We start from the raw sequence: 21,401 nt of genomic DNA, 5'->3' as shown, positions 1-21,401 counted from the left end.
TCTTATGTGGAAATAAGTGCGGGTCTTTGAGCTTGACAACTACAGGAATAGCATTTTGTGCTCGACCCACAGATTTTCCATCGGCCCATACCATAGGATTTACATTTTGTTCAATTAAAGGGAGAGAAAGGGAGGGCTCCATATTCATGAAAACAGAAGCATGGACCTTACTCAGTATCAGTTCTGTTCAGTTGCTCAGTCGTGTCCGACTGTTTGTGACCCCATGGACCACAGCACGCCAGGCCTCTCTGTCCATCACCAACTCCCGGAGTCTACCCAAACCCATGTCCATCAAGTCAGTGATGCCATCCAACCATCTCATCCTCTGTTGTCCCTTTCTCCTCCTGCCTCCAATCCTACCCAGCATTAGGGTCTTTTCCAATGAGTCAACTCTTCACATGAGGTGGCCAAAGTATTGGAGTTTCAGCTTCAACATCAGTCCTTCCAATGAACACCCAGGACTGATCTCCTTTAGGATGGATTGATTGGATCTCCTTGCAGTCCAAGGGACTCTCAAGAGTCTTCTCCAACACCACAGTTCAAAAGTATCAATTCTGTGGCTCTCAGCTTTCTTCACCGTCCAACTCTCACAACCATACATGACCACTGGAAAAACCATAGCCTTGACTAGACGGACTTTTGTTGGCAAAGTAATGTCTCTGCTTTTAAATATGCTGTCTAGGTTGGCCATAACCTTCCTTCCAAGGAGTAAGCATCTTTTAATTTTATGGCTGCAATCACCATCTCCAGTGATTTTGGAGCCCCCCAAAATAAAGTCTAACACTGTTTCCCCATCTATTTCCCATGAAGTGATGGGACTCAGTATATCACTCCCCAAAAGGGATGAGGGCGATTCTGGCACGATCAGAAACTCGTGTGAAAATAGCCCCGAATCCCAGGCACAACTGACAGCAACACAGAAGTAATACCTTTTGGCTCATCCAGACAGTTCCATTACGGAAGCGAATCTGGAAGAAAGTGGGCCAGGGGCTTCAGTAAGCAGAGTAAGTCGCCCCAGTATCTAAAAGGAAATCGACGGATTGGCCTCCCACAGTTATTAATACCCGGGGTTCCTCAGGTGTAATTAGGACGGGAGCTTGTGTGGGGACCCCTGGGCACCTTCAGCCCTGATTGTCTTGAGAGTCCGACCCCTGAAACCTACGACTCTGGGGGCAGTCTCTCCTCCAGTGTGGTCCTTTGCAGACCGGACCTGGAGCCGGGGGCAGCTTAGATGCCTGAGGGCAATCTCGCTTGTGGTGCCCCTCCTTTCCACAGTAATAGCAAGCCCATCCCTTTTCACCTGGGTCCCTCTGGCCATTTTTCTCAGGCTGTTTAAGAACAATTCTTACAGCCATTGCGAAGGCTTCCGCCTGTTCCTTTGTTTTTTTCTGCCTTTCTTTTCCTCATATTCCCTACCATAATAGACTCTCTGAGCCAGTTGTAGCAAGTTATCTAAAGACTGGTTAGGTCCATACGCCCGTTTTAATAGCTTACGGCGGATATCTGGAGCCGACTGAGTGAGAAATCTATCTTTTAAGATCACTTTTCCCTCCTCACTTTCGGGATCAATCTCAGTGAATCTGCAAAGGGCTTCTCTCAGTCTATCTAGGAATTTACCAGGAGCTTCCTTCTCCTCCTGTTCTATGCTTGCCAATTTGCCATAGTTTAAAGGCTTAGCACATGCCTGCCTGAGTCCTTCAAGAATACATCTGACAAAATGACTCTGATCCCATCTTCCTTTAGCTGTGCTGTAGTCCCAATCTGGTTCTATAGTTGGCACCGCCTGATTCCCAGTGGGGAGGGCGGCTATCTCGTCCTCCCTCTTCCCTACTGATTCATTACCAAGCCATTCATCTCCGTAAGCAACCGCTTTCCCCAAAACTCGACTCTTTGAGTCGGGAGTCAGCGTTTGTCCCAAGATATACATCACATCCTTCCAAGTAAGGTCATAAAGCAGAGTAACATCTTCTAAAAGCTCTAATTTATTTTTCTGGGTCCTCTAAATAGTCTCCCAGGTCCTCCTTAATTCTTTGTATTTCTTGATAAGAAAAAGGCTTATTAACTCGCATAGACTGATTATTTCTCCCGGTGGGTGCTTCATGAAGAGGCAACAGCTTGTGCGGCTGTTCCTCAGTCTCTCTGGCTGCTCTGCGCATGTGATCCCAGGGATCGAAAGTGGAGGAACCCGCTCCACTTTCTCTCCTTGTCTCCTGTCCTCCTTCTCATCTCTCACTCCGATGGTCTGAGCTTCTACTGAAACCAGAGTAGTCTGAGGTCGTACTGAGACAGGAAGTGTTTGGACCTCTGCATGGGCAGTTCGAATCTCAGTTTGGGTTTCCACTGAGACCAAGGCAGCCCTTCTTGGGGGGTTTCTCCGGCTTTCAGTTTGTTCAGTTGGGAGCCCCGGGTACGGGGGCAAAGTAGGAGGACAGGAGGGAGCTGAAGGAGTCACACTCAAATCTACACCCTTAGGACACAAGTCTGGCATATTTCGCAGAGAGAAAAAGGGCAACACATATGCTACTTCTATCCATCTCCCTTGTTTTCTACAGAACCGGTCTAATTGTAAAACAGTATTATACTTAAGAGACCCTCCAACCGGCCACCGTTCGCCGTCCTCCAGTGGGTACCGCAGCTATGCAGTATCACATAGGAAGACCAGGTGTGTCTTCTTTAAGCCCTGGGGATCAAATCTATCCCAGTTTTTCAGGATACAGTTCAAAGGAGTGAGGCTGGAATTGTTAGCTCCCATTTGTAAGAGAGAAAAAAAGCGACCAGCGCCCTCTTTGTACCGGAGGCGTCCCTCCCTGCTCTAGATAGGGGTGTAGACAGACTTTACACCAAAGCTTTTCCTTCCTGGTCGGACTTAGTCTGTCCCTTACCGACGCAGGCGACATACTCATCCCTCCCGGTTCTACCACCGAGACGGGGTGGGGACGCACCAGGGGTAGACCTGATGGCATCCCTGACTGACGTCCAGCTCCTCACCGTTAAAACCTTGCTTGCCTCTGATGCCACCCGGGGTGCAATCAGGGCAACCTTCCAGAATGCCTCCCAGACTAAGGCCGCTGGGGGAGACATTCATCACCCGAGTGCCTGTGCACGACCCTGAGTACATTCCCGACCACAATAAGACCGATACGAACGTAACACTGAGATGTTCCTTCCACGTGTCACCACACCAGGATAAGAGTCTCCTCTGGTCCACTAAGAGCCAGCGCTACCAAAGGAAATAACCATTGCAGTTCCAACCCGAATATCCTTTAACCTCAGAGATGCTCTTATAGCTAGAGCTCCATCTAACTTCTGAACTTTCGATTCCTAATGAGGCTAGGCGCTTCCTGACTACCAATCCAAACTTGGGACCTAAGTCACAGTACACAGTAACAGCATAGATCACAAGTCCCTTGAAAGTCTATGATCCGATAGATTAGGTTAGTACTTATAATTTCCAAGGAATTACGAAATGGTCAAAGAGACCGAAAAGTTTGACCGAGAAAGGAGAGTTCAGTCCACACGCTTTGCCCATTTCTGGTCGATCCCCAAAGGAGACATTGGGTGCCTCTTGGCATTGGCAGGTAGGTATAAACCCCCGACAGGTTTCTGCCATGAGCCGTATGAGGTCACCGCGGAACCGCAGAGCAGGGCTCCTCTCTGCTTCGCGCAGGGCGTTTCATTCATTCACACAAGCACGCCATAGAGTTAGTAAAGTACAGCAGAAAACGTGTTCTCTAGGAGAACAAAGAACTCGAGCTCCAAGCATCCTTACCTTGTCCTGAAGACTCCCGGACGAGCCCCCAAGATGAAAGGTTGTTGCTGAACCCACGAAAAGATGCCGGGATTCTCGGCCTCCGGAGGAGAAGAATTCAATCCAGGGCCAGAGACGAGGCTTGATTGCTCAGAGCTTTTGTGCAATAGAGTTTATTAAAGTATAAAAGGGATAGAGAATGCTTCTGACATAGGCATCAGAAGGGGGCAGAAAGAGTACCCCCTTGCTTGTGTTAGCAGTGAAGTTATATACTCTAAGGTAACAGGATTAGCCAGGTTTAATCCAGAGACTGTCCTTCAGGCAGGATACATTATTGTTATAATCCTTGTAAAGACAGACCTACTCCCATAATTTACATTTTAAGATAACAGAATTAGAATCCAGAGAGTTTAATCCAGAGACTGTCCTCAGGCGGGATACATTATTGTTATATAATCCTAAGGAATGTAGAAAGAAAAGAAAAACTGTTCTTTCTTCCTCCTTGAGAATTCCAGACCCTCTCTCCTTGGAGACCCTTAGACTTCTTATCAACCTGCCTAGGAAAGGACTCGCTCAGTATCATCTGCACATCTGAGGTTGTTGATATTTCTCCCAGGAACCTTGATTCCAGTTTGTGATTCATCCAACCCAGCATTTTCCATTATGTCACCCTCACTAAAAAAAAAACAGGGTGACAATATACAGCCTTGACATACTTCTTTCCCAGTTTTGAACCAGTCCATTGTATCCAGTTCTAACTGTTGCTTCTCGTCCTGCATACAGGTTTCTCAGGAGGCAAGTTAAGTTGGTCTCCTATTCCCATCTCTTTCAGAATTTTCCACTGTTTGTTGGGGTCCACTCAGTCAAGGGTTTTAGTGTAGTCAGTGAAGCAGATGTTTTTTCTGGAGTTCTCTTGCTTTCTCTATGATCCAATGGATGTTGGCAATTTGATCTCTGGTTCCTCTGCCTTTGCTAAATCCAGCTTGAACATCTGGGAGTTCTCAGTTCACGTACAGTTGAAGCACAGATTGGAGGATTTTGAGAATCACTTTGCTAGCATGTGAAATGAGCGCTATTGTGCAGTAGTTTGAACATTCTTTGGCATTGCCCTTCTTTGGAATTAGAATGAAAACTGACCTTTTCCAGTCCTGTGGCCACTGTTGAGTTTTCCAAATTTGCTGGCATATTGAGTACATCACTTTAACAGCATCATCTGTTAGGATTTGAAATGGCTCAGCTGGAGTTCCATCACCTCCACTAGCTTTGTGCATAGTGATGCTTCCTAAGGCCCACTTGACTTCACACTCCAAGATGTCTGGCTTGAGTTTAGTGACCACACGATCGTGGTTATCTGGGTCATTAAGAGCTTTTTTGTATAGTTCTTCTGTGTATTCTTGCCACCTCTTCTTAATATCTTCTGCTTCTGTTAGGTCTGTACCATTTCTATCCTTTATTGTGCCCACCTTTGCATGAAATGTTCCCTTGATGTCTCTAATTTTCTTCAAGATATCTCTAGGCTTTCTCATTCTATTGTTTTCCTCTACTTTGTTTTGTTCACTTTGGAAGGCTTTCTTATCTCTCCTTGCTATTCTTTGGAACTCTGCATTGAGATGGGTATATCTTTCCTTTTCTCCTTGGCCTTTCTCTTCTCTTATTTTCTCAACTATTTGTAAGACCTCCTCAACCATTTTGCCTTTTTGCGTTTCTTCTTCTTGGGAATGGTTTTGATCACCACCTCCTATACAGTGTTACAAACCTCCTCCATAGTTCTTCAGGCACTTTGTCTATCAGCTCCACTCCCTTGAATCTATTTGTCACTTCCACTCTATAATCATAAGGGATTTGATTTAGGTCACACCTGAATGGTTTAATGGTTTACCCTACTTTCTTCAATTTAAGTATGAATTTTGCAATAAGGAGAACTTAAACGCCCAGATAGCTGTATCAGTCAGGGTTCCTCAGAGAAACACAGCCAATAGGATCCACAGAGATACTTGAGGACGTTATGAGAATTGGTTTATGTTAAGTCCTACTTGAAAAGCAAAGACATCTTGTTGCTGACAAAGGTCCATATAGTCAAGTCTGTGGTCTTTCCAGTAGTCATGTACAGTTGTGAGAGCTGGACTGTAAAGAAGGAAGAGTGCCAAAGACTTATTGCCTTCAAATTGTGGTGCTGGAGAAGACTCTTGAGAGTCCCTTAGACAGCAAGGAGATCAAACCAGTCAATCTTAAAGGAAATCAACACTGACTACTCATTGGAAAGACTGATGCTAAAGCTCCAATATTTATTTTTGGTTACCTGATGTGAACAGCTGATTTATTGGAAAAGACTTTGACACTGGGAAAGATTGAGGGCAGAAGGAGAAGAGGGTGTCAGAGGATGAGATGGCTGGATGACATCACCACTGCAATGGACATGAACTTGGGAAAACCCCAGGAGATAGTGAGGTACAGGGAGGCCTAGTGTGTTGCAGTCATGGGGCAAAGAGTCGGACACGACTGGGTGACTGAACAACAAGTCCCACCATATGCTGTCTGCAAAATGGACAACCAGGAAAGCCAGTGACATGTCAATCCAAACCGAGGACCCAAGAACCAGGAGCTCTGATGTCCAAAGGAGAGATGGACATTCCCTCTTTCCCCTCTGTTCTCGGAGGGCTCTTAACAGATTAGGGATGAGATTGGATAATGCCCACCCACATTGCCAAGGGTTTACTTACCTTGTTTACTCAATCTACTGACTCAAATGCTAACCTCTTCTGAAAACACCCTCATAGACCCTTCTAATAAAACATCTAGAAATGCTTTACTAGCTCTCTGAGCTCCCCTTAGTCCAATTAAGTCAACAAATAACATTAACTATCACACAAACTTAGGCAGAGCCCCAATAATTAAGAGCCATAATTGTGGCATTAGCATAAGACTAGAGAACTGGAAAAATGGAATGGAGTCCAGAAATACATATACAGTTGTCTGTCTGATTTACACAGATGTTCCACTGCAGTACAGTGGAGAGTGGTCTTTTTAGCAAATGGTAGTGGATTTGAGTACACATATGGGGCTCCCCTGGTGGCTCAGATGGTAAAGAATCTGCCTGCAATGTGGGAAACCCAGGTTCAATCACTGGGTTGGGAAGATCCCTTGGAGAAGGGAATGGCTACCCATTCCAGTATTCTTGCCTGGAGAATTCCATGGACAAAAGAGCCTGGCAGGCTACAGTCCATGGGGTCACAAAGAGTCAGACACAACTGAGCAACTAACACTTTCTCAGTTCATGAAAAAATTAACTTTGATACCTTCATCTGTCATACCACAAACTTAAAGAAATTTGAGATAGATCAGACCTAAACGTGAAAAGCTAAACATTAAAATTTCTAAACAACATGGAAGGAATATGTCCCTGGAAGACAATTTCTTAGATAGAACACTCAATGAAGAACCACACTTAGTACATACATTTATCCATGAAATCACCATTGAGGCCAAAATATGGACATTTTCTATGTCCCAGTGAAATGGGAGGGCAGGGGACAGGGCACAAGCTTTGAAAGAATGACATAGCCCGAGGGCACAACATAAAGTGATTAGAACCAACTGGGTCCAAGACGCAGCCAAATCAACTTGACTAGAATTTGATCCTCAGTATAGGCTCATTGTAACACATCAGCAAGCTAAGTGACACAGCCAGAGGCACCATGACGGTTCCGAGGTAGACCATCAAAGACCAAAAAGTGGGTGATGGCCCAACCCCTGGAAATCCCTGCCCCTTCCCCAAAATATTTAGAATAATCCTCCCACTCCTTAGCCTATGAAGTTACCCAGCCCATAAAAGCTAACCACTCCACATTTCAAGGTTACACTCACCCTCTGCGATGGCCCACACCCTTTCTATGGAGTGTGTTTCCCTCTGAATAAATCTACTTCTCACCTATCACTTTGTCTCTCACTGAATTCTTTCTGAGACGAGACATAAAGAACCTGAGCTTCATTAGGTCCTGAAACTAAGTCTGTGATCTCAGTTGAAAGATCATGGGTGTTGGCTGAGTTCAAGTCTCAACACATGGGTTCAAATCCTAACGTGAGGTGAATGGTTTCACCTTGATTAATCATACCACAAATTCAAAAAATAAAATTGAGATGGATCAGACCTAAAACAGTATAAAGTTACAGAAAACATGAAAGGAATATGTCCTTGGTAGACAATTTCTTAAATAAAACTATAAATGAAGCACCACCCTTTGTACATATTTACACCCATGAAATCAACATCCCAGTCAGGATATGGGACATTTTCAGCATTCCAGCAGTTCCCTTATGTCCATCTCAGTTGACAGTCTATACTTGTCTTGTTTGGTTTGGTTTGGTTTTTAAGAGAAGGAGCAAGACTTGAATAAATACCTCAGAGGATAATATTCAAGTGGCCCATAAGCATATGAAAAAATATTTTCCAAAATAATTACCTAACAGTTCAGTTCAGTTCAGTCTCTCAGTTGTGTCCAACTCTTTGCAACCCCTTGGACTGCAGCATGCCAGGCCTCCCTGTCTATCACCAATTCCCAGAGTTTACTCAAACTCATGTCCATTGAGTCAGTGATGCCATCCAACCATCTCATCCTCTGTTGTCCTCTTTTCCTTGAGCTTTCAATCTTTCTCAGCATCAGGGTCTTTTCAAATGAGTCAGTTCTTTGCAGCAGGAGGCCAAAGTATTGGAGTTTCAGCTTCAGCATCAGTCTTTCCAATGAATATTCAGGACTGATTTCCTTTAGGAAGGACTGGTTGGATCTCCTTGCAGACCAAGGGACTCTCAAGAGTCTTCTCCAACACCACAGTTCAAAAGCATCAATTCTTTGGCACTTAGCTTTCTTTATAGTCCAATTCTCACATCCATACATGACTATTGGAAAAACCATAGCTTTGACTAGACAGATCTTTGCTGACAAAGTAATGTCTTTACTTTTTAATATGCTGCTTTCTAGGTAGGTCATAACTTTTCTTCCAAGGAGCCAGCATCTTTTAATTTCATGGCTGCAGTCACCATCTGCAGTGATTTTGGAGCCCCCCAAAATAAAGTCTGTCACTGTTTCCATTGTTTCCCCATCTATTTGCCATGAAGTGATGGGACTGGATGCCATGATCTTAGTTTTCTGAATGTTGAGCTTTAAGCCAACTTTTCACTCTCCTCTTTCACTTTCATCAAGAGGCTCTTTAGTTCTTCTTCACTTTCTGCCATAACGGTGGTGTCATCTGCGTATCTGAGGTTATTGATATTTCTCCCGGCAATCTTGATTCCAGCTTGTGTTTCTTCCAGCCCAGCGTTTCTCATGATGGACTCTGCATATAAGTTAAATAAGCAGGGTGACGATATACAGCCTTGGTGTACTCCTTTTCTTATTTGGAACCAGTCTGTTGTTCCATGTCCAGTTCTAACTGTTGCTTCCTGACCTGCATACAGGTTTCTCAAGAGGCAGGTCAGGTGGTCTGGTATTCCCATCTCTTTAAGAATTTTCCAGAGTTTGTTGTGGTCCACACAGTCAAAGGTCTCATCACTTCATGGCAAATAGATGGGGAAACAATGGAAACTGTGACAGACTTTATTTTCTTGAGCTCCAAAATCACTGCAGATGGTGACTGCAGCCACGAAATTAAAAGATGCTTGCTCCTTGGAAGAAAAGCTGTGACAAACCTAGACAGCATATTAAAAAGCACAGACATTACTTTGCCAACAAAGGTCCATGTAGTCAAAGCTATGGTTCTTTCACTAGTCATGTATACATGTAAGAGTTGGACCATAAAGAAAGCTGAGCACCAAATTGATGCTTTTGAACTGTGATGCTGGAGAAAACTCTTGAGAGTCCCTTGGACTGCAGGGAGATCAAGCCAGTCACTCCTACAGGAAATCAGCTCTGAATATTCACTGGAAGGACTGATGCTGAAAGTGAAGCTCCAATACTTTGGCCGCCTTGTGGGAAGAGCCAACTCATTAGAATACATGAGCATTCCTAATGCTGGGAAAGATTGAAGGCAGGAGGAGAAGGGGATGACAGAGAATGAGATGGCTGGGTGGCATCACAGATGGATGGCATCACAGACTCAATGGACCTGAGCTTGAGCAAGCTCCAGGAGATGGTCAAGGACAGAGAAGCCTGGCGTGCTGCAGTCCATGGGGGCGCAAAGAGTGAACACGACTGAACAACAACAAATTATTGTTTGTCTTGCTTGATTTTTGTCTTGTTTCTGCAGTTTTTCACTTCTAATTAAATTTGTTCTTGGAAACTCATGGAAGGTCTAGGACCTAAAGCTTTTCTACAAATAAGGGACAGGGCACATTGGTGGGGGCGGGGGGGATCCTGTCCATGGGCAAGCCCTGCAGGGCCCTGCTCAGTTATATGATGAGGCAGACTGACAGTGCCAACCATTTGGTAGAAATGGAAATGCCAATGCTGTTAGCGGACATACACATTGCTTCAATCACTCTGAAAAAGCATTTGACGGTACCTGCGCATTAGAACGGGTCAGTCAGTAACAAATCTGCTGCAATGCAGGAGACCCAGGTTTGAACCCTGGGTCAGGAAAATCCCCTGGAGAAGGAAATGACAACCCATTGTGGTATTCTTGCCTGGGAAATCCCATGGACAGTGGAGCCTGGTGAGCTAGAGTCTATGGGGTTGCAAGAGTCAAATACCACCTAGCAACTAATCCACTACCACGTGCATTATGAGAAAGTCTCATATCTAGACATACAGATACAGCTACCCTCGAGAAATTACTGTGAAAGACACACACAGGTTCATAGGAAGGTTATTCAAAAAGGCAACATAAGAGCCTCAAATTTCAGGCACAGTAAAATGGACATATAAGACTATGCCCATTCATCCAAGGGAATTCTACCCAGCAATGAAAAAGAATGTTCCACAGCTACATACAATAAGAATGCATCTCACTTATTTAAAAGAAAACCAAAACCAGGTGAACAGAAACTCTATTGTGTGATTCTATTTATTTAATGTTTAAAACAAAGAAAAATGAATCCTTGGTGCTAGAGGTCAGAGAAGTGGTTACTTTGGGGAGGAGAGGGTGGCCAGGAAGGAGCATGGAGACTTCAAAGCTACCTGATGGTAGAGAGATGAAGCAAGTACAATTTCAGTTACAGTAAAGACAGACTTTATTTTCTTGGGCTCCAAAATAACTGTGGACGGTTACTGTGGCCATGAAATTACAAGACTCTCACTCCTTGGAAGAAAAGCTGTGACAAACATTGACAGCATATTAAAAGGCAGAGACGTTACTTTGCCAACAAATATCCATAAAGTCAAAGCTGTGGTTTTCCCAGTAGTCAGATACATGTGTAAGAGCTGGACCATAAAGAAGGCTGAGCACTACAGAATTGATCTTTTCGAACTGTGGTGCTGGAGAATGGAGAAGACTCTTGAGAGTCCCTTAGACTGCAAGGAGATCCAACCAGTCAATCCTAAGGGAAATCAACTCTGAATATTCAGTGGAAGAACTGAGGCTGAAGCTCCAATACTTTGGCCACCTGATGGGAAGAGCCAACTCATTGGAAAAAACCCTGATGCTGGGAATTATTGAAGGCAGCAGGAGAAGGGGTGACAGAGGACGAGATGGTTGGATGGCATCAGCAACCCAGTGGAATGAGTTTGAGCAAGCTCCAGGAGATGGGGATGGACAGGGAAGCCTGGCGTGCTGCAGTCCATAGGGTCACAAGGAGTCAGACACAACCGAGCAACTGAACAACAACAAAAGCCAGACAGGGACTTTACGTACAGCTGGCTGAGCCTCAATAGGGCATTTTTGCATTTCTGGAGGTGGGTAGAACATAATTTTTAGCCAGATCCCTTGCTGCAACACGCCTGGAATATTTTGTGTTCGTAGTCATTCTCTTTGTAGTTTCTCCGGGTGGCACTTGGGCGTCGGTGTTCCTCACAGTGACGGATGCTGCCTCTGTCAGTCCCAGCCGAGCTGAAGTTCGGATCATGACCTCTGTCTCAGGAGGCAGCCCTCGCAATCGCTCTGGCTTCTTGAACGACTGATGATTCTTGGCTTGGTGCTCTGTCTCCTCCTTCAGGCTCAAACACTGTAGCCGGCACTTGGAACACGGAAAGACCCTCTTGTTCCAGTGCGTCCAAGCGTGATTTATGAAGAACGTCGCCAGTTTGAAAATTTTGAGGCAAAACAGACAGAGCAAATTGTTCGTGTTTCCGTGCCACGCTCTAAAATGCGCCTCTACATCGGCAAAGGCTGACGATCTGTAATTGCAAACGTGGCACACACAGGGCATTTCGCCAGCTTTGTGACTGTCCTTCTTGTGCTGTAAGAGAACGTGATCTGTTTCGAAGGCCGATTCACAGATTTTACAGACCGCGGAGGGCTCCCAGGAAGTGTGGACACTTTCTGCAGCCGGAACGGGGTGGGAAATTGGTGGTGGCAGCGCTGGCAGGGGGTGTGGATTTCCCAGCTCTCACCCCTCTGCCTCTCAAGCTCCAGATGTTTCCTCACATAGGTCATAAACTTGACATTTTTTAGAACTCTCAAGCAGCTGAGGCATTTAAAGGCTGTGTGAGTCTTCTGTCCTGTCTGCCCATCTCTTGTATGCTATCCATAGTAAAAGTCATTAAGTAAGATGATCAGATTTCCTTTCATGGGATCAACAGTCTTGTTCTGACTTGCTAGAGTCAAAAAGTCTGTTTTCTCCAGCCCTTCCAAACTACGTGCTCTGTCTGGATCCGTAAGACTGAAGCATGCCTGGTCATTTGCGTGAGTCCATGAACATGATGCCCCACCGTGAACATGACTCGGTGAGGTCGGGAGATCTTCCAAGGTCGTAATCGTGTTCTTTGTAGGACAGATTCCTGGAGGGGCCATGGTGGAGGCAGGTCCCCCTGGGATTTCATCGCTGAGTTCAGGTCTTTTGGGATTCCCACTGTTAAAATTTACACCTGAAGTGGGACATAGCTTTGAATTAAGAGGACTTTCATCCTTGCCTCCTAAAGGGAGAACAGCTCCAGATAGACAGTGAGGCCGAGGAGAGAGCAATTCTGAAGAATTGTGAAGCTCGGCTTGCAGAGAGCTCGTTTTATTATCAGGTTTAGACGAAGGCTCGAAAATAATAGGACTGTCTCTTCCTCCCCGTTCAGACTGAGAAGCTGGCGAGACGGCCGCTGGCTCTGATGCTGGGGTCCTGAGATTTGCAGGTTGCAACGTGCAGGTGGGATCTGGACTCACGTGGCCCTTCTTTCTTTTTGAAGATGAGTCCCCGGTCACTCTGTTCCAAATGTTAGAAATGACTGGCTTTGAACTTGAAATCACTCTGACAAAGAGGGTTTCGGCCTCCTCGCTGACGTGCTCCACTCCATCAAAGACGCCCTCAGCATCGCCGTCGTCCTCACCTCGGGATCCGGACCCTCCGGTCTGTTTCTCGGGTTGTGGCTGTGCTCGCGCTTCCTCACACGGGGAGAGACGGCCGTTTTCCCATCACTTTCGGCTTCAAGTGGCCCCTTCTTCTGGTGGTTTTTCCCACCTAAAGGCAACCACAGGACAGAGTCATCCCCTCCGGTCCCAGCTGTCACTCTCTGTGGCTTCCGTTAACCCTCCGTTGTTCACCGAAAATATTAAATGGAAAATTCCAGAAATAAATAACTCTTGAGTTTTAAATTGCATGTCATTCCGAGGAGTGTGATTGGAATCTCGCACCGTCCTGCTTCCTGCTGCCCAGAATGTGAACCGCTCCTCAGTCCTACACATCCCACTCGTTTGTCGCTCGGTTACCACAGTGACTGTTGAGGCGTCACAGGGCTTGTGTCCAAGTCACCCTTATTTTACTCAATAATGGCCCCAAAGCATAAGTGGAGTGATGCTGGCAATTTAGATATGCCAGAGAGAATCCATTAAGTGCTACCTTTAAGTGACAAGATCGAAGTTCTCAATTTGATATAAAAAGAGAAAAAATTGTACACTGAGGTTGCTAAACTCTGTGGTGAATGTGAAGAAGTGAAAAGAAACCTGGGTTAGTTTTGCTGTCAAACCTCAAATTGCAAAAGTTATGGCCACAGAGCGTAGTAAGTGCTTAGTTAGGGAGAAAAAAAAATCACTAAATTAGTACAGTAATAGTTTTTACAGAGAGACCACATTCACAAAACTTTTATAAAAGTATATTGTTATAATTGTTCTGTTATTATTACACCGTCCCTGGTGGCTCAGATGGTAAAGTGTCTGCCTACAATTCGGGAGACCCGGGTTCGATCCCTGGGTTGGGAAGATCCTCTGCAGAAGGAAATGACTAACCACTCCAGAATTCTTGCCTGGGAAATCCCATGGACGGAGGAGCATAGTAGGCTCCATGAGGTCCCAAAGAGTCGGACACAACTGAGCAACTTCATTTTCACTTTCCTGTTATTATTAGTTAATTGCCAATCTCTTACTGTGCTTTTATAAAACAAACTGCATCACAGGTATGTTTGTATACAAAAAACATTGTGTATATAGGGTTTGATATTATGTGAGTTTACAGATGTCCACTGGGGGTCTTGGAACTTTTTCTCTGCAGATAAGTGGCAACGATTATATTTCTTTCAAAAGACAAAATTAGTACCTGATTTAATCATCTGCTGAAACATTGAGATAACTATTAACACCCTTATTTCATACATAAGGAAACATCTCAAACCCAGTTAAGTGACATGACAGTTTTAAACTTACTTCTCCAGCCCCCACTTCTGCCTTGTCTCCCCATGATGGCCCCAGTGCTCCTACAGGAGAGCTGGTAGGCACCATTTGCTTACAGATCTGACCAACATAAAATGTCCAAAAGAGCCCCCAGCTGTCCCTTGGGGTGCCCGTCCCTCCCTCCACTCTGTGAGTCCAGAAGGCACCAGACTCTATACACGGATCAAAAATTTTTTTAAAAAAATTCCAGAAAGTTCTAATAGCAAAACTTGAACCTGCTTCATGATAGCATTTACACTGTACTTGAAACTATTTACACAGCACCGACATTGTATTAGGTATTCTAAGGAATGTGGAGATGATTTAAAGCATGCGGGAGCATCTCCTTAAGTTATATGCAAAGACTGCACCATTTTATATAAGGGACAGAGCATCCATGGATTTTGGTATCTGCGGGTGCAGGGTTCCTGGATCCAATCTCCCAAGGATACCGAGGAGGGAGGACTGTGCCTTCTCCCGGCTTCTGCCGCTCCCCCTGCCTTGGATGCTGTCTCAAGCACCGCAACCCAGCTCCTGACCTGCTTCTGGTCCACAGTTTCTCTGCCAGGCTTCCCTAACCACGATGTCAAAAATCACAACCTCCCCCAATTCACATGCCATATTCACCTCCAAAGCTATTGGGTTGCTGTATTCTTGTTTCTGGAACAACATGTGGCATCTGTCAATGCTACATGTCTGCTGCATAAATAAACAGTAACTGCTATTAATACAATCATTTATCTGTACCACAGGCTTGAACCACTAATTCCTGGCTCCCCAGGCACTTACACTTGATCTTAGCCAAAAGGCAGAGAAGCGATTTCTCCAAGCACTTAATGAAATCCAAATCTTAATGATTTAAAACGGTCGTGCAAGGGAGAAAATCAGCCAGCATGTATCTGGATGCTGACAGGGGTGGTGGTGGTCATTGAAATAAAAGATCTGTAACACAATTTCTCTCCATATAATACATTTGTTGATAGCTTCCATGCCATTAACACATTTCATTGACATTAAGGAACATTCTAAAGTTTACATTTGACCATTTCTGATACCAGATCACATTTTATCAGTAGCATATCATAGTTTGTTTGGCTACGTGTATATGGTGGCCCTGGTGGTAAAGAACCTTCCTGCCAATGCAGAAGACGTAAGAGACACGGGTTCCAACTCTGGGTCAGGAAGATCCCCTGCAGGAGGGCATGGCAGTCCACTCCAGTATGCCTGCCTGAAGAATCCTATGGACAGAGGAGCCTGGTGGGCTACAGTCCATAGGGTTGCAAAGAGTCAAACATGACTGAAGCGACTGAGCGCACGACACATACATATGTATATAAATATATATACAATTTTATAGTGGTATGAAAAATAATGCTGTGGAACTTCCCTGGTGATCCAGTACTTAAGACTCCTTGCTTCCACTGCAAGAGGCATGGGGTCAATCCCTGGTCAGGGACATATGATCCCACATGCCACAGGGCGTGGCCAAAAAAAAAAAAAAAGGAATAATGCTGTATCTTACAGCTGATGTCACCTTAGATTTAATGAAAATTTCTATTTTTCATAAGCAGAATCCAGCCTACTAAATTCATGTCACAAGTCACTAATGGGATGCTAGCTGCATTATATAGGCAAATGGTTTAGACAGGGATTGGCAGCAGATCAGCTTGCCTCCTGTTTGTTTTTTTCTCCCAACCAGCAAACTAAGAATGATTTTTATGTTTTAGTTTTTTCTAACTTTTAAAAATATGTTTAATATTTTTACATTTTTTTTATTTTGGGGGGGAAACAAAGGAATATTTTGTGACATGTGAAAATTATGTCATATCTAAATTTCCCTGTCACAAATAAAGTTTTATTGGAACACAGCCGTGATCATTTGCCGCTGCCCGAGGCTGTTTCACACTGCTATGGCAGAGACCTCATGGCCCTTAATGCCTGGTTACTCTCTAGCCTTTTACAGAGAAATTTTGCAGACTCATGGCTGCAGAGAACAAAATGAAGCATTCCAAACCCCATGGCTCACCAGCTCCTGAAGCTCAGCTGACTCAGTGCAGCTCAACACTTCCCAGTCTGCGCCCCAGTGCAGGGTGAAGCTGGAATGTCTTCATCTCCATGTCCAAGAGAGATTTCTCTCGAGATCACCAGCACCACTTCCTGTGTCCTGTGTCCGTGGAACTCCTACCTGGCTCTCCAAAAGCCTTTTGTCAGTGAGGCTGGATCAGGAGATTCCAAGCCTTTTAAAAGCCCATTATAATCCAATCAATAGTATCCAAACCAGGCTCCAAACAGGTTTCTGAACCAGTTTTTCCCCATAGGATCTTTCAACTAGAAACCTTTCTACCAAATTGCTAGAGAGAGGAAAGAATGTGGGTGGGGCTTCAGGGCCCCACCCAGGGGCTGTTTTCCAGGTCTCAGTGTGGTGCGAGTCCCCACTTCCCTCTCTGGCACCCAGAGGCCCACCACCTTATCTCCAGTTTATCTGCATCTTTAGTTATTTGGGGGTCAATAGCTTAAGGGCAGGGGAAGGCGGTCCACACAGCTACTCCAGCAGAGCTCGGGCTGAGGCCAGGAACCTAAGAAGGCAAGGGTCCTCTTCAATGCCGGAAAATTCTCCAGCTGTAAAGAGCAAACCCCTGTTCTCCTCCAGGGGCGGTGATGGGGGGCGGAGGGGTGGGGTGAGGAGGGCAGGAGGCAAGCTTACTCCCAAGTGATCTGCACTTGAAGACTCAGCACCTGCTGGATTCCTGGGGTCCTCACTGTGGATCGTCATGCTGAACCCCAGGAGCTTTTTCTAGGCAGGGGCTCACGCTTTCTTAAACCACTTCAGGGGTGTCAGGTCATACCCTGGTCTCCCTCCTTCTCCCTTCCTCCCTCACTCCCCCTCTTCTCTCTCCTTCCCCTTTGCACCACCTAGATTATATCTCAAGCTTTCCCTCCCACTGCCTTTACAGCCCTCTGCACACAGATTCTTAGGCGGAGGGAGTGTTTCAGACAAGAAATATGTGTATTTCCATTCCTTATAAGGCAACAGAGTCACTGATTAGAACAAAAATGAAGTTCTCTAACGAACGTGATCTCAAGTGCTGTAACCAGATATAACATCAAAAATACCTTTCTTATCAAATCAACATGTGCTCACCTTAAATTTACACAATATATGTCAATTACATCTCAATGAAGCAGGAAAAAAAATAAAAACCTGACCATTAGAAAGGGCTCATTTTATACTTTTTTAAAACGGTTGATGGTGAGTGTTGTGCCTAGTCGCTCAGTCGTGTCTGACTCTCTGTGACCCCGTGGACTGTATAGCCAGCCAGGCTCCTCTGTCCATGGAATTCTCCAAGCGAGAATACTGGAGTGGGTTGCCATGTCCTTCTCCAGTGTTGATGAGTATCAAAACCCAAGGCTAGCGACTTCCCTGGTGGTCCAGTGATTGAGAATCTGCCTTCCAATGCAGGGGACGTGGGTTTGATCCGTGGTTGGGGAACTAAAATCCCACATGCCACAGGGCAGTAGAACCACACCACAATGAAGGATCCTGCATGCCATAGCTAAGACCCAAGGCAACCAAAGAAGTAAATAAAAGTAAATATTTTTTAAAACTCTATGCTATTTACATTCTTCTGGATATATTTGAAAGCTTGATATTAACAGTTTTATTTATTTATGGACACACCATGAGGCTTCCTGCAGGATCTTAGTTTCCTGACCAGGGACTGAATCCAGGTCACCGGAGTGAAAGCATTGAGCCCTAACCACTGGTTTGCCAGGGAATTCCTAGCTTGATTTACTTAAAGGGTTTATTTTTATTGTATGCCCAAAGCTACATCCTTTGCAGTGTTTACACTTACGACAAAAACATTTTGGATGTCAATTTTAAAATGTCTGCAAAAACTTAGGGGAAAGGAAGGAAAATTTTGACTACTTATTTATGCTTCTAGGCTTTCCTGATGGCTCAGACAGTAAAGAATCTGCCTGCAGTGCAGGAGACTGGGGTTTGATCCCTGGGTCGGGAAGATGTCATGGAGAAGGGAATGGCTATCCACTCTAGTATTCTTGCCTGGAGAATTCCATGGACAGAGAAGCCCCGGGGGGCTACAGTCCATGGGTTTGCAAAGTGTCGAACACAAGTGGACTACTAACCCGTTCACTTTCATATGCTTCTAAAGATTGCTCAAATCTCAGAATCACCTGAGACATTGTTAAACATAGAGATTCCAGGGCTGCATATCACACCTGAGAAACTCACATGCCAGAGGAGGGGGCCTGGGAATCTGAAAGGTCAATGTTTGCCTCACTTGATTCTGAAGTGAAGGGTATCCCAGGGCGTAAAATCCTCCAGTACTTTGGGAAACATTGATCTCTGGTGGCTCAGCGGTAAAGAATCCACCTGTTAATGCAGGAGACCTGGGTTCAATCTCGGGGTCGGAAAGATACCCTGGAGGAAGAAAGGGCAACCCACTCTAGTATTCTTGCCTGGGAAATCCCATGGACAGAGGAGCCTGGCAGGCTACAGTCTATGGGGTCACAAAAGTCGGACAGAACTTAGCAACTAAACCACAACAGTGAAAGTGAAACTCACTCAGGCGTGTCCGACCCTTTGTGACCACAAGTCTGTATAGTCACACAGTTCATGGAATCCTCCAGGCTAGAATACTGGAGCGGGTAGCCTTTCCCTTCTCCAGGGGATCGTCCCAACCCAGGGATCAAACCCAGGTCCTCCACATTGCAGGCAGGTTCTTTACCAGCTGAGCCGCAAGGGAAGCCCAGACAACAATAAGAACATGTTTACAATACCCGAGAATCTACTCCTTCAAGAGAGCCTGAGGGCTGAGGGTCAGGAATTCGTTTTTCCTTCCTGTGACACAGTGGGGAGGGGCAGGTTATCGGTGACTCAATAAACCACCAGATGGTGTAGCTTGAGCTGGGAGCTTCATCTTCCCCACCACCCTTCAGAGATTCTAGGGCTCCCACACCTTCTCTAGGGGCTTCTGGATCTCCGTCGTATTGAAGGAATTGGGGTACAAGCAAAGCCCAGAGATCTGGATCCAAACTTCTCCGTTTGGGCCACACTTTCAAATCTCCTGAGCTGTGCTTCTTAACCCTCAGTGAATCTAAGGAATTGCCTGCGTGTCTTGTGCAAAAACACATTCTCGCCCAACAGTCGTGGGTGGAGCCTGAGAGTCTGAGTTTCTCACAGGCTCCAGGTGTTGCCCAGGCTGCTTAAGGCATCCACGTTACACAGTGAGCACCAGAGAGCTTTCGAAAAGTACTGACGTTCTGGTGGGTTCTGCTGATCTTACTCCAAACCCACAGAATCAGTATCTCCAGGAACGGGACCAGGGAGTCTACGTTATTAAAGGTCTCAGATATTTCTAAGGAGCAGGTAGGGTGCAAATGTGCAGCCAGGCGAATCACCCTACCATCAACCCTGTGTTGGGCTTCACTGTGTCCTGCAAAATCCATCTGGTGAGGGGAATTTGACGGTGGTCCAGTGGCTAAGACTCTGCACTCCCAATACAGGGGGCTGGGCTTCGATCCCTGGTCAGGAACTAGATCCCACATGCTGCAAGGGAGACCGAAGATCCCACATGCCACAGCTAAGACCTGGTGCAGTCAAATAAATTAATTTTTTAAAAATTGTCTGTAGAAGTCCTAACCCCCAACACTTTGGAATGTAACTATATTTGGAGATAATACCTTTAACGAGGTGATTAAGTTAAAACGAGGTCACTAGGGTGGGCGCTAGTCCAATCTGATGGTTCTCTATGTAAAAAGAGAGAGGGGAATTCCCCGGCAGGCCAGTGGTTAGGGCTCAGAGCCGTCACTGCCGAGGGCCCAAGTTCAATCCGTCGTCTGGAAACTAAGACCCAGAAGCGAAGCAGCATGGCCAGAAAAAAAAAAAAAGAGGGAATTAGGACACACAAGACCTCAAGGATGCTTGGCTATAAAGGGACAGGAGGAGACGAGAATGCAGCTGTCTGCACATTAAGGAAAGAGACTTCCAGAGGCACCACACTGTCAACACCTTGATCCTGGACTTCCAGCCTCCAGAACTGGGAGAAAATAATTTCCTGTTAAGTCTGTGGTATTTCTGGTGGCCACCTTAGTACTTTAACACGTTCTTTAGATCAGGAGTCCCTAGAGAGGGCTCACCTCAAGAACAGGCGGGGGGTATGCAGGTGATGCCTCAGCTCCCAGGCGACTCCCGCCCATCAACAAATGCCCATCCATCCAGATTTTCCAGGACGTGGCCTGCTCCTGTGGACCCTTTCTTGCCGACCACTGCTGCTAAAGGTCCCCACCCAGCTCTCCTTCTGGCCCCAACATGTTTTACTTCTCTCCTAGACAGTGAGGGACAGAACCTTGAGAACAGAGTGAGGCCTGTGCTCAAACCATCCTGGATGTGTTTTAACCAGAAAAAAAAAAAAGGAAGAAAAACAAACCACAGCTGTCCAGCAGAACACACTAAAGCTTATCACCAGATGTATAGAAAAGCCTGCACATGTTAGCTTAGGGAGAAGCAGAGGACACGAGTTCCACCTCTTCTGCAGGGAAGGTTTCCAGGAAGGAGGAAAGCATGCTTTCTGTAGATGGGTTGAGAGCAGACAAACTTATTGGAAGGCATTTGGGTCTGTAGCCAGGAATATGAGTGGGGAGGGGGTATGTCATCCTTCAGTTCTCTCTACCTCCAGAAGTTTCTATGATATGGGCCATGGTCACAGGGCTCCCACAGGTCAGGGAGAGAGGAATGTTTGGTGACTTCATCGAAGCCTGACCCATAGAAGGCTGCCTCTCAGCAGCCAACGTCAGACGTCTGGGCTGTCTGCCAGGCTCAAGAAATGACCTACTGGGAACTGTCTGGTAGTCCTGGAGTGGTTAGGACTCTGTGCTTTCACTGCTGAGGGCGTGGATTCCATCCTTAGTCGGG

At 45.7% G+C, this 21,401-nt stretch overlaps 1 protein-coding gene across 1 annotated transcript; it reads right to left on the bottom strand.

Annotated features, from left to right (window-relative positions):
* Positions 1-11,543: 11,543 nt before the first annotated feature.
* Positions 11,544-13,213, bottom strand: LOC145526342 (zinc finger protein 280A-like; the record flags this gene model as incomplete). Its single annotated transcript, XM_081541782.1, is given in 2 exon segments — positions 11,544-12,160; positions 12,163-13,213. Coding segments are annotated over 2 exon segments (1,668 nt in total), but the record flags the coding sequence as incomplete, so codon positions are not given.
* Between the last annotated feature and the right edge of the window lie 8,188 nt (positions 13,214-21,401).

The sequence above is a fragment of the Giraffa tippelskirchi genome, chromosome 11, assembly GCF_054371585.1.
Source record: "Giraffa tippelskirchi isolate mGirTip1 chromosome 11, T2T-mGirTip1v1.2.pri, whole genome shotgun sequence".
NCBI classification, from domain to species: domain Eukaryota; kingdom Metazoa; phylum Chordata; class Mammalia; order Artiodactyla; family Giraffidae; genus Giraffa; species Giraffa tippelskirchi.
This window is presented reverse-complemented; position numbering and strand designations above follow the sequence as displayed.